A 12,317-nucleotide genomic window follows, 5' to 3' on the forward strand; every position below is an offset into this window, starting at 1 on the left:
GTCCTATGAAACACCTAATTTTAGGTTTGATCTATGTATTTGTCTAAGTCATTTAGCGTAGGAGACTGGTTTTACACTTCACATACCATCTTAAGATGGCTTACAATGGTGCCAAGTACTCCAAAATATGTCAATACATGGCAAAGTCATAGCAAAGACAGGAATTGTTATGATTAATATGCTCTTTAACGTCTTAGTGTAACCTTGCCTTATAAGACAAGGACACAAACAAGAGGGTCTGAAAGGCCCAAAGTCGCTCACATGAGAATCAAAGGAACTGACCTGTTCTGTGCAACTCAAGATGTTATAAGAACAAAATGTTCTAACCAACTTTCAAGACTAGTGAATAACCTGGCAGCCATGTTTTTTTACCAGACCAGAACCATTTTCATACACATCCAAGATATCATTTAAACAAATATTCTGACAATTAAGTTTCATGAAGATTCATGAAGTCATATGAGGAAAAATGCCCCGCCCCCTGGTGGGCATGTTTTTTAAGAAACCAAAACAATTTTTGAACTCATCCAAGATATCATTGGCACAACTCTTCTGACCAAGTTTCATGATGATCGGAAAATAAATGTGGCCTCTATAGTATTAACAAGGTTTTACTATAGCCATATAAGGAAAAATGCCCCGCCCCATGGCGGCCATATTTTTCAACCAACCGACAACATTTTTGAACTCGTCTAAGGTATTATTGGGATAAATCTTCTGACCAAATTTCATGAAGATCGAACAATACATGTGGCCTATAGTGTTAACAAGATTTTACTATAGCCATAAATAGCCATATAAGGAAAAATGCCCCGCCCATTGGCAGCAATGTTATTCAAGCAAACATTACCATTTTCGAACTCATCCGAGAAATCATTGAGAACAATTTTGTGACAAATTTTCATGAAGATTGGACAATAAATGTGGCCTCTAGAATGTTAACAAGGCAAATGTTGATGCCGCACAACGCACGCTGCACAACGGGCAAAAGGCAATCACAAAAGCTCACCATGAAAACCTTGTGCTAAGGTGACCTAAAACACCATGCTGAATGTTAAAAAACTCACTAAGTGACCCCGTGACCTAGTTTTTGGCCCGGCATGGCCATGTTCAAACTTGGCGTAGAGATCATCAAGATAAAACTTCTGACCAAGTTTGGTGAAGATATCGGATGAAAACTACTTGAATTAGAGAGGGGACAACATGCTGAATGTTTAAATCGCACTAAGTGACCCTGTGTCCTAGTTTTTGACCCAGCATGACCCATTTTCAAACTAGACCTAGACATCATCTAAATACAACTTCTGACCACATTTGGTGAAGATGGGATGAAAACTACTTGAATTAGAGAGCGGACACCATGCTCAATGTTTAAAACGCAATAAGTGACACTGTGACCTAGTTTTTGACACTGCATGATTCATATTCAAACTTGACCTAGACATCATCTAGATACAACATCTGACCAAGTTTGGTATAGATCGGATGAAAACAACTTGAATTAGAGAGCGGACACTTAATACGGACCAACCGACAGACAAGCTCACTCCTATATCCCCCCCCCCCATAACTTCGTTTGTGGGAATTTAATTTTTTAGTTACGGGCAAGAAGGAGTCATATCTCTAAATCTGTCAAAAATATCCAAACCAAAATATGGAGGCGCACAAGTGCACATGTTGGGTCAGTCAATGGCGAATCTATATGCCTCCATCACTCTCCTCATACAGTGTGTGCATAACAAACAAAGGCAATTATTCAGAAAAATACTGGTCAGAATAAAAGTTTATTTTTAATCATCATTTTTAGATAAAGGTTAATTCTGAAGTGAAAGTTTGAGCAAATTCTGCAAAGCAGCTAACGACAAAAATAATATTTCGGACAATATATTATTTAGCCAGAAGACCATGGGCCATAAATCTGTCAAAACTTGTTGCAGCCAATATTCCTTAGTTTATGATCATCAAACAAGAAGTTTATTAATCTGTAAAAGTTTGAGCAAGATCCACGCATTAGTAAAAGATAGGTTGAAAACACAAGCTTCAAGACAGACAAACCAATGCAGAACCAGTGCAATGATTAATTTATATAAGTTAAGGTAGAGCCACTGTAATGGGCACCTTTCCAAATATAATCTAATGTATTATTTTCTTAATCAGCATCATTTCACTGAATTACATGCAAATTTTAAGGTAGGCTTTCCTTGCTTTTCAAAAAAAAACAAACAGATTTTTTCAAAACCAAACCCACGCTCAGCTTTTTCCAGTTTATTTGCACCCCTGGGGTATATGAAAGTTTCATAATTCATCCAGATTTCCAAATATGGGCATGCAGTTGGTGTGTATAGTTGCAGTAAAGGTGTCTAAAGTTTAAACAAGATGAAACAAGAGATTGCCAAGCAATATGGTTCCCTACCAGTGAAAAACTCCACCATTGTCAGTATTTTTTTTCCATATATTTCTTGCCATAGCAACCAGAATTCTTGACGTAGGAATAAAATGAAATGACGTGCATAATCTCTATATTGCCATCCATCCATGTTTTCATCCAAAAATATGAAGAACTTTTAAAGTTTTCGCAGGATCCAGAAAAGTGTGACGGACTGACAGACAGACAGACAGAGCGAAAACCATAAGTCCCCTCCGGTTTCACCGTAAGGGGACAAAAATTATTCTTTTACAGACATTTATTTTTATAACTTGTTATCTATGGAAGAGCGCCATGAAATGTAAGTGTAATAAAATTCTAAATAGTATCAATTGAGTAATATTTTGAACATATTTTTAGATACGCTATATACAGCAAAAATACCAAGAAATAGACAGATTTACCGTTTACTTTTTGAAATACAAATAAAAATGCAACATGCATGATTTGTTTTTTCAGCAGTAAATCACCCAAAGCTTGGTTTATACAGGCATTTATTACAATTTTGTGTTATTGCTGGAAAACCGGACTACTATTTAACAAAAACATAGCTTATATACTATATTAAACCAAATTACGTTGGAAAAGAAATAAAACGCGTTGCAAAAAGTATGCGTTGTCAGCAAGATTCGATCCTGCGCGGGAAGATCCCTAAAGATTTCTAGTCTAACGCCTTAATCACTCGACTAAGACAACTTCACAAAGGCTCTTCAATCTTCAGGGAAATCGCGGAAAATCATTACAGTGGCTCTACCTTAATACCCCCTTTCCATGTTTTCCATTAGAAGACAATAAAAGCCACACACCTTGAAATGGCAAAGTTAATTTAAGTATATATAAGAAACATATTTTATCTATGCCAATTAGAATATATATGGTGGTTACAAGGTAGAAATCCGTCTCTTTTGCGCTTTAGAGCTGATAAAATAATTGTGTTTGTCGAAATGGACGTATACGTCTTGAAATCCTAATTTCGGTGAAAAATGCAGTACGGTTTGAAAAACAAACAAGGGTTGTTTGTAAAACATGCATGCCCCCCATATGGGCTGTCCGTTGTAGTGGCAGCTATTGTGTGAATACGATTTTTGTCACTGTGACCTTGGCCTTTGACCTAGTGACCTGAAAATTAATAGGGGTCATCTGCGGGTCACGATCGATGAACCTATGAAGTGTCATGATCCTAGGCAAAAGCGTTCTTGAGTTATCATCCGAAAATCATTTTACTATTTCGGGTCACCATGACCTTGACCTTTGACCTTGTGACCTCAAAATCAATAGGGGTCATCTGCAAGTCATGATCAATCTACCTATGAAGTTTCATGATCCTAGGCATATGCGTTCTTGAGTTATCATCCGAAAACCATTTTACTATTTCGGGTCACCGTGACCTTGACATTTGACCTAGTGACCTCAAAATCAATAGGGGTCATCTGCAAGTCATGATCAATCTACCCATGAAGTTTCATGATCCTAGGCGTATGCGTTCTTGAGTTATCATTCAAAAACTATTTTACTATTTCTGGTCATTGTGACATTGACCTTTGACATAGTGACCTCAAAATCAATAGGGGTCATCTGCGAGTCATGATCAATGTACCTATGAAGTTTCATGATCCTAGGCCCAAGTGTTCTTGAGTAATCGTCTGACAACCACCTGGTGGACGGACCGACAGACCGACATGAGCAAAGCAATATACCCCCCTCTTCTTCGAAGGGGGGCATAAAAATACATGCTAACTAGGCTATAGATTTAATTTAATCTATCTCAATTAGAATATATCTGGTGGTTTCAAGGTAAAAATCCGTCTTGTTGCGCTTTAAAAATTAAAAATAATCGCGTTTGTCGAAATGGACGTATAAGTATAGAAATCCTACTTTCGGTTTTAAAATTAAAAAAAAAAAAATTACTTGCTGACTAGGCTATGGATTAAATGACAATTTTGCACACTTTTAAATAGCATCTATATGTATTGATTAACATGTACTTCATTTCAAGGTGTGTGGCTTTAAATAACTGAAAGTTATACATGTACATACCTTAACTTTCTTCACTCGGACACCCTCTCCGTCCAATTTTATCTTAGCTGGTTTCAGAAAAATGGAGTCAGTCCTTGCCACAGCATTTTCTGCAAACATATCAATAAAATTAAACTACCATTATTGCTATATAAGTTGTCAGACACCCTCTTTTTTGCCAAAAATAATACCTTTTTGAATACCGTATTTTTGGAAAAGTATCGATTATCATTAATTGACACACTATAGAGGTCAACATACTGTAAAACAAAATCTATAGTGTGTCAACTAATGTTGGACGCTAAGTTTGGTAAATTTGTGGTGATTCTCTCAACCATGAAATAAAATGTCAAACAAATATTCAAGTGTGAAGTCTTATATCAGACATTATAAAATATCCAAGAATATAAGAGGGAAAGAAAATACCAGATTGTGTGAATCCACGAGAAATCATGTAAACATAAATAAATAAATCTACACTACCTCTTGCTGAAAGACTCCTTGGCTGGACTACACCTCTGGACGAACCTTGACATCGAATCCTCTTCAGCGACGGATGAGTTGGCTGACAGCTCTTGTTTTTCCTTTTGTTTCTTTCAATGTAGTCATCAGAAGATTCAACAGATTTTGCTGCTAGCTTTGAATTGATCTCGGATGTCACTGCAAATTCTGCCATGTTTGAACTTACAAACAAAGGCATTCCATTGCTCTGACTTTCCGATATGTCTTGTGATTGATTTGACTTTGAATCACAACTGATTAAAAACATTGGCACATCCACAGCATTGACAGGTAATTTTGCAACTTTTTGGTAAATACTTTCCATTACATCACTTGACAAACCAATAGATTGATTTGTAGGAACGTCCTTTTTAACTGATTTACAAGCCCTTTCACCTAAAGCATCAGTAGATTTACGACTGCCAGCTGTCACTGAACTGCTAACAACGGAAGGGATGTTAACACTCGTTGGCAAAACCTGAACTGGCAAAGTGCATACAAAAATTGCGACAGTTTTGGAAGCACAATGAATGACAGGAGTCACATCAGAGACAGAATGTGGTACACAAGTTTGCATAAACTTCCCATTTTCAGAATCTAACAAAACTTCTTGAGAACAAATCTGGCTCAGTTGCAATTCGTTTGAAACCAAATGCTTGTTTTCCTTGAGGTTTTGATCACCAGTTTCCTGTTTTTCATCAAACACTGGTTCCGCTATGGCCTTTATTTGCGGGGTCTTTACTCTGGTTACAAGTTGTGGCTGCTGTTGCTGGTTGTATTGGGGCTGTGAACTCTGAGGTGTACAGCTTGGCAGAGGAATATTACCTTCCTTGGCAGAGTCAGTAGGTTGGCTGTCAAATTGAGGCACCAATGGGGATACAACAGACGGCACAAACCCTGAACTGGTGCTTAAAATACTCCCATGCTGTACATTGTCGTGTAAAGTGTATGTATCCAGATTGGCTACTGGCTTAGCATCGATTATACTTCCTTCTATTGCATGAACACTATGATTCTTGGAGGGCAGGGCATACCAGCTTTGCAACGAAAGTCGGTCATCAGCTTCCTTCAAAACATCTGATGGACTTAAATGGTAGGACGGAACTGTTTTGACATTTGAAGTGGGAGCACTTGCTTTTGCATGAAGATATGACTTGCTTGGAATCGGCAGATGCAGATCAGCAGAATTCCCAGTCATAATATTCTGAAGTAAAGAACCACTTCGTAAACGACTTGAAGGTGCAGTCCGAACACGCAGTATGTTGGGTCTTTTAAAACGATAAGTCCATGATCTTTTCCCACATAAAGAATTGTGATCATTTGATGTTCTATTTCGATTGTCTGTTTCTGTATTTTTATTCTGTTTAGCTTTACCACACACAGAATTGGGGTCATGTGTTGTTATATGACTCTGGTCTGTATTTAGATTTAGAAAATGTTTTGTCTCCCCACATACAGTATGGAGCTCATCTTGTGCTGTATATGCTTTTGAATTTGCGATTGTGTTTTTGTTGGCACATACAGAATTGGTGACATCTTGATGCAGAACTTCACATTCTGTCTGTTCTGATTTAAGACATTTGAAGGTGAAGCCATCTTGTTTGGTGTGATCTTGATCCATCTGTAAACATCCTGTTTGTGCATGTATTAAATTGAAGCCATCTTGTTTGTTGCAATCTGGATATATCTCGTCCAATTGAACCTGTTCTAATTTGGCAGACGCAGAATGAAAACCAGCAGCCGCAGTACACCATTCATCAGTCTCAATTTTGACACAGCCAGAGTGATCTAGTGTTTGGTGTGAATTTAAGGTCTCCACACTTACCCTAGCCGATAAAGTGTTACCGCTAGTTTGGGTTGTGGAATAAAATGCCGTTCTAATTGCACTCTCCGTTTCGGTGTCACTTTCAATGGTTTTGCATTCTGCCTCTCCTTTTCTTCTCTTGTACTTTTTGGAGACCGCCAAAATAGGACTTTTCTGTGTCCATGTAATTCTGGAAATAATAACAGATAAAATTTGAATAAATATATTAATTCACATGCAGATTAATGAGACAGATATGGTCAAAACTAGTTATGTTATGTTGTATGAAAAACAATATCTTATACTATACCTTCAGACCCTGCATGGTGTTACTCTGTAGAAAGTGTAATATTGACAAATTGGACTCTAAAGCAGGGTTTTCAATTAGAATTGTTTAAAGAGGCCAACTTGTATTTGAACAATAATTGCACATGCTGGATTGTTTTGCAAGGTCTGTCCCAGTGTTTGTTTGTGATGGTTTTTTTTGAGGCGGTTAGTTGATGATTTTGGGCAGTAATTGCTGGTGATTTTTCTTTAATAGCATAACACTTTCATTATTTATCAGATATATATAGAATGCGAACAAGATTTGTAAATTGCACCTCTTGAATGTGGCAGCGTTAGTTAAATGTACAATGTAACACATAAAAGCAAGTGTGTTTGAGTAATTTCCCTTGTGACTTTATTTCCAATTTTCCATTTAAAAAAAAATAAATTTGTTTCGTAAAATAATTGTTGATGAATGCAAAAACTTATACGACAAAAATAATGAAATAAGATGTTTAAATGAATTTGTAAATCTTACGGAAACTAAAATCATCAAAAACTTACCAGTCAATTAATTTCCACATAAATCCAAGGTGAAGCAGACAACGGTACCCCACTGTTTTATTTATCTATTATATTATGTATAGTTGATAAACATGAAATGATGGCCTCAGTTATGCAGATAGTAGTAATAACTAAAAAACAGTAAGAACTGTATGTTACAATATAAAGAAGTGAAACTCCAGCTGCTGGAGCAGTATTGAATTTTCATTAAAAACAATTAGTTGGTCCTTTATTTAAGGCAAGTGACCGATTGCCAAAACAGTACAGAACAGCACAATACAGCACAATACAAACCAACATAAACACAAAATATGAATAAAGTCTTCTTTAGGATGATTGGAAAAAAAATGTTGTCATGCGCCGCCAGCACAAATTTTTCTATTAAGAAGGAGTGCTGTATCTGAAGAAGATATTCGCCAAAATTTGAAATAAATCTTTTTCAAAAAGTATTATCATACGGGCAAAAGCCCGCGTAGTGGGCGTTTACCGTTCATACATATGGAAATTTCGACAAAACAATATGCATAGGAATGCATCTCAAAAAAATTTGCCACGCGACATATAATTTCACGATGCAATTATCTCCCTTGAATACTCATCTTGTCCATATTCTGCCTCCGTTTGTTTAGTTGCGAATTTATTTGATCCGATTATTTTAATATCTTAATGTTATTATTTTCCTCACAATTCAATAAATACAACTATTTAAACAATTGATTCGCTGAATTCATGAACATCGGCGTTGATTTCGAGCTCTCAATTTTTTATGGGAGCTAGCCACTGCGCATACAGCGTCCGGTGAATAACGACACTCTACTGTTTACTTGTCAGAATTCGTGACGCATTTACCATTTGCTCTCAGAAAGCAGTTTTACCCGTGATCATGAGAAATACTTTGTGAAGTTGCGGTTGTTATCCACAAGGAACACGTCTATTTACCAAGTTTAACGTTATTCTGATTTAACTTTTCAGCATTTTAGCTATTTTTTTTACTGGTTTTAACTTCGTCTACACTCACTTTCTCAAGTCTCGTTTATTTTCATATAAAAGGTTACACATCACTATATAAAGATTAGGCCTCAAGCCACTTAATTGATTAAAAAGCGGTTGGTAATTATTGTATTTGGTTTCATAAAATATCAATGTATTGTTAAAGATTACCTTTTATAAAACGGAAACTTCTTTTGTAACATAGCAATTTTTCGCCGGTTTTGAAATTAGTTCTATCTATGGCTATTAATTAAAACTATTTAAACAAAAATGTATCCATGTATTTAACGTTTTGGTTATATGTCTTAAGTATACTTTACATGATTATTCAAAGATCCTCTCTCTTTGGTATGTAAAGATATGCTGTGATTGTTAACAATACTTCAACTTGTACTCAATTATTTTCGTACCAAACTGTGAATGATTGTAAACAATATTTCAACTTGTTCCCGATCATTTTGTACAACAGTAAACGGGTTCATACTGTAAATAACTGTGCTTATATAAACATAGGATATTGCCTTATTAAAATGTGTATGGGCGCTGGGCATCACACACTCCATACATTATTCTGTGCAGCAAAACTGACTGGATGCTAAATACTCAACAACGATGCATTTCTGGGTCTATCAAACTTGCCAGTGATGGAAATTATGCAATTGTGGCCTTGAAATATTCAATAGTTCTGTTGAGTGTTATAAAACATAAGTAGACTGTAAAGAAACTGCAGTTATTATGAAGAGTGTCTGTATGTCATAAAACAGCAGTTTCTGCATAACAAATATCAGATGTGCAAATAATATTTAAAGAGAAGTGAAATAAACAACTAGCAGATAGCAAACATGTTAAATTTATGTTGATACTAATAGTGTCCATGCATTTATATATTGTATATGTAAGTCTAGTGGTTAATAAAAAGCATGCCACAAGCAACGAAGCGTACTCTGAGTTTTTTGGATCATTGTGTTTTGAAGACTTCTAGCAAGACATTAAACTTTTAAACAATATTAACAAGCATGTTTTACTATAGAATTTGTTATATATTGTGTAATTGAATGTTAATTTTTCTGTCCCATGATATAGTGGAAAATTGTGAATATTTTAATTGCAAAAATGCCTGTTGATCTTCGACATATACTTGTTTTTATTCTAGCATAAATAATAATTGGACACAATTCATCATGCTGTTTTTGTATGTATATGTTTTATGTTTCATTAGTTTATGCCATGAGCAATCGCTTTAAATTCCTTCTTCTTCTTCCCATAAAGTGCAAGGACTAAAGGAGCATTGATACACCTTAGGGTAGAGAAAAAGACCACTTTCAAGCTGAATGCAAACAATCCGGGAATCATTGTTGTGTATACTTTTTTGGCTTTAATTGAATACAAATAGTTTTCTGATTTACTTATGCAGGGTTTTCATTTAGATATGCAAATAAAATAAGGTAAACACTCGGCTCCTTTTTTAAAGCTAAAACCGAATAAATACATTCGTTACACTTTTTAACAAGAGCACTGCCTTGCGGGTGCAGACCGCTCATCTATTTTCTTTTTAAAGGTGAAGGGACTCTCATTTTCAATCACAAAGGAGGGAGGGGTGGAGTGAAAAGGGGTGTATAGTGTGGGGGCGTGGACATTTATTACATTATCTTCCAAAAATGCGAACAAAAATGAAAAAAAAAAAAAACATTCGGGAGGGGGGGGGGAGTGGGAGGGGATTCTTGGGTGCGATGGTTGGACGGTATTTCAAACATAAAATAACAAAAATAAATATTTGTGTTTTTTAACCGTTTCAAAAAAAAATGGTGGGGGGATGGGGTTATAGTGTGAGGGTGTGGTGGTCATTTGTGAGATGATCTTAAAAAAAAAAAAAAAAATTAGGGGGGGGGAATTCGGCGGGGGTGGGGGGGGGGGGTATTCTTGGGTGCGATGGTTGGACGGTATTTCAAACATAAAATAATAAAAATAATAAATATGTGTTTTTTAACCGTTTCCAAAAAAAAAAATTTGAGGGGTGGGATGGGGGGGGGGTGTATAGTATAGTGTGAGGGTGTAGTGGTCATTTGTGAGATGATCTTAAAAAAAAAATTAGGGGGGGGGATTCGGGGGGGGGGGGGGGCACGGGGGATGGTTTGGGTGGAGTCTATTGTTGTATGTCAGGTAAGAGTAGTTTTGTCAAAGTATCAATCAAATCTAATCATAAATAAAGAAGTTATGGCATTTTTAGCAAAATTTAATAATTTGACCTTGAGAGTCAAGGTCATTCAAAGGTCAAGGTAAAATTCAACTTGCCAGGTACAGTAACCTCATGATAGCATGAAAGTATTTGAAGTTTGAAAGCAATAGCCTTGATACTTTAGAAGTAAAGTGGATCGAAACACAAAATTTAACCATATATTCAAAGTTACTAAGTCAAAAAAGGGCCATAATTCCGTAAAAATGACAACCAGAGTTATGCAACTTGTCCTTTTACTGTACCCTTATGATAGTTTGCGAGTGTTCCAAGTATGAAAGCAATATCTATGATAGTTTAGGGGTAAAGTGGACCAAAGCACAAAACTTAACAAAATTTTCAATTTTCTAAGTATAAAGGGCCCATAATTCCGTCCAAATGCCAGTCAGAGTTACATAACTTTGCCTGCACAGTCCCCTAATGATAGTTAATAAGTGTTGCAAGTATGAAAGCAATAGCTTTGATACTGTAGGAATAAAGTGGACCTAAACACAAAACTTAACCAAAATGTTCACTTTTCTAAGTATAAAAAGGGCACATAATTCTGTTAAAATGCAAGCCAGAGTTATCTAACTTTGCCTGCCCAGTCCCCTCATGATAGTTAGTAAGTGTACCAAGTTTGAATGCAATAGCAATTATACTTTCTGAGAAAAGTTGACCTAAACGCAAAACTTAACCGGACGCCGACGCCAAGGTGATGATAATAGCTCATAATTTTTTTTCAAAAAATAGATGAGCTAAAAACAGATCAAACCTTGATTAATCCAAAACTATAATTAAAGTTCAGAAGAAGTAGAACAAGAAAAATAAATGAAAGAAAAGGTGTATTTAATAGTAAATAAATTTCTGCTGTACAAAAAACGCCTTCCGTATGCGTGTTTACTTGCTTGTTTCACTGTAGTAAACACAAGTTTATTTATGGTACCATATGAGGATTGTGAATTCATTTAATTTTACATTCTACGGTCATATTAATATGCTGGGTTAGGAAGGAAGAATACTATGTTGACATTGAAATCATATAATATAATCGCTTCAAGTAAAAATTATCATTTTCCCTTTCTTCTTCATCCTCCGTCTTCAACTTATTGAAATCCCTGCATATGTTCAAGAAACATAAAACACAATTTTAATAATAGAATACATACCGGTAATTTATATTTTGAATGTTTAGAAATAATTTTCTTTTTCGGTGGACAACAACTTCGCATATGCATGTTTGTCAAAAATGTCATTCAGTTATTCGTTTCTAGCAGGGTCTAGATGAAAGCATGGGTGTCACACTGCTGTAAATAGACACATGTAAAAATAGAGAATACTATGTTAGTGTGATTGTGTACTTTAATTTATCCCACAAGTGAAGAGAGGTTTACATGGCGAGGCTTGCCGATCTGAAATTTAATTTATTTCTGATGCAATAAAAATAGTAGTCTTTAATTTATAAAATATAAGCAAAAACACATTAAAATAGCTGAATCTAACATTGCGTAGTAATATTAATTGCGATCTTTCTCGTT

The 12,317-nt window shown here is 35.7% G+C and overlaps 1 protein-coding gene across 5 annotated transcripts in view; it reads right to left on the minus strand.

The window, feature by feature from the left end:
- The window catches only part of LOC127864550 (uncharacterized), a 190,362-nt gene that overhangs the window by 73,477 nt on the left and 104,568 nt on the right, over window positions 1–12,317 (minus strand). Inside the window, exons 2-3 of one of the 5 annotated variants that reach the window (XM_052404285.1) lie at window positions 4,925–6,936; window positions 4,463–4,551 (exon numbers count right to left, since the gene is read on the minus strand). The exons of 2 other annotated variants lie outside the window; for them this stretch is intronic. In XM_052404285.1, coding sequence (XP_052260245.1) covers window positions 4,463–4,551; window positions 4,925–6,936 — 2,101 coding nt within the window. Of the gene's footprint in view, window positions 1–4,462; window positions 4,552–4,924; window positions 6,937–7,577; window positions 7,597–12,317 lie in introns of those variants that run through there. 2 more of the 5 variants (XM_052404289.1, XM_052404283.1) reach the window with 2 other exon arrangements.

Source organism: Dreissena polymorpha, chromosome 1, assembly GCF_020536995.1.
Source record: "Dreissena polymorpha isolate Duluth1 chromosome 1, UMN_Dpol_1.0, whole genome shotgun sequence".
NCBI classification, from domain to species: domain Eukaryota; kingdom Metazoa; phylum Mollusca; class Bivalvia; order Myida; family Dreissenidae; genus Dreissena; species Dreissena polymorpha.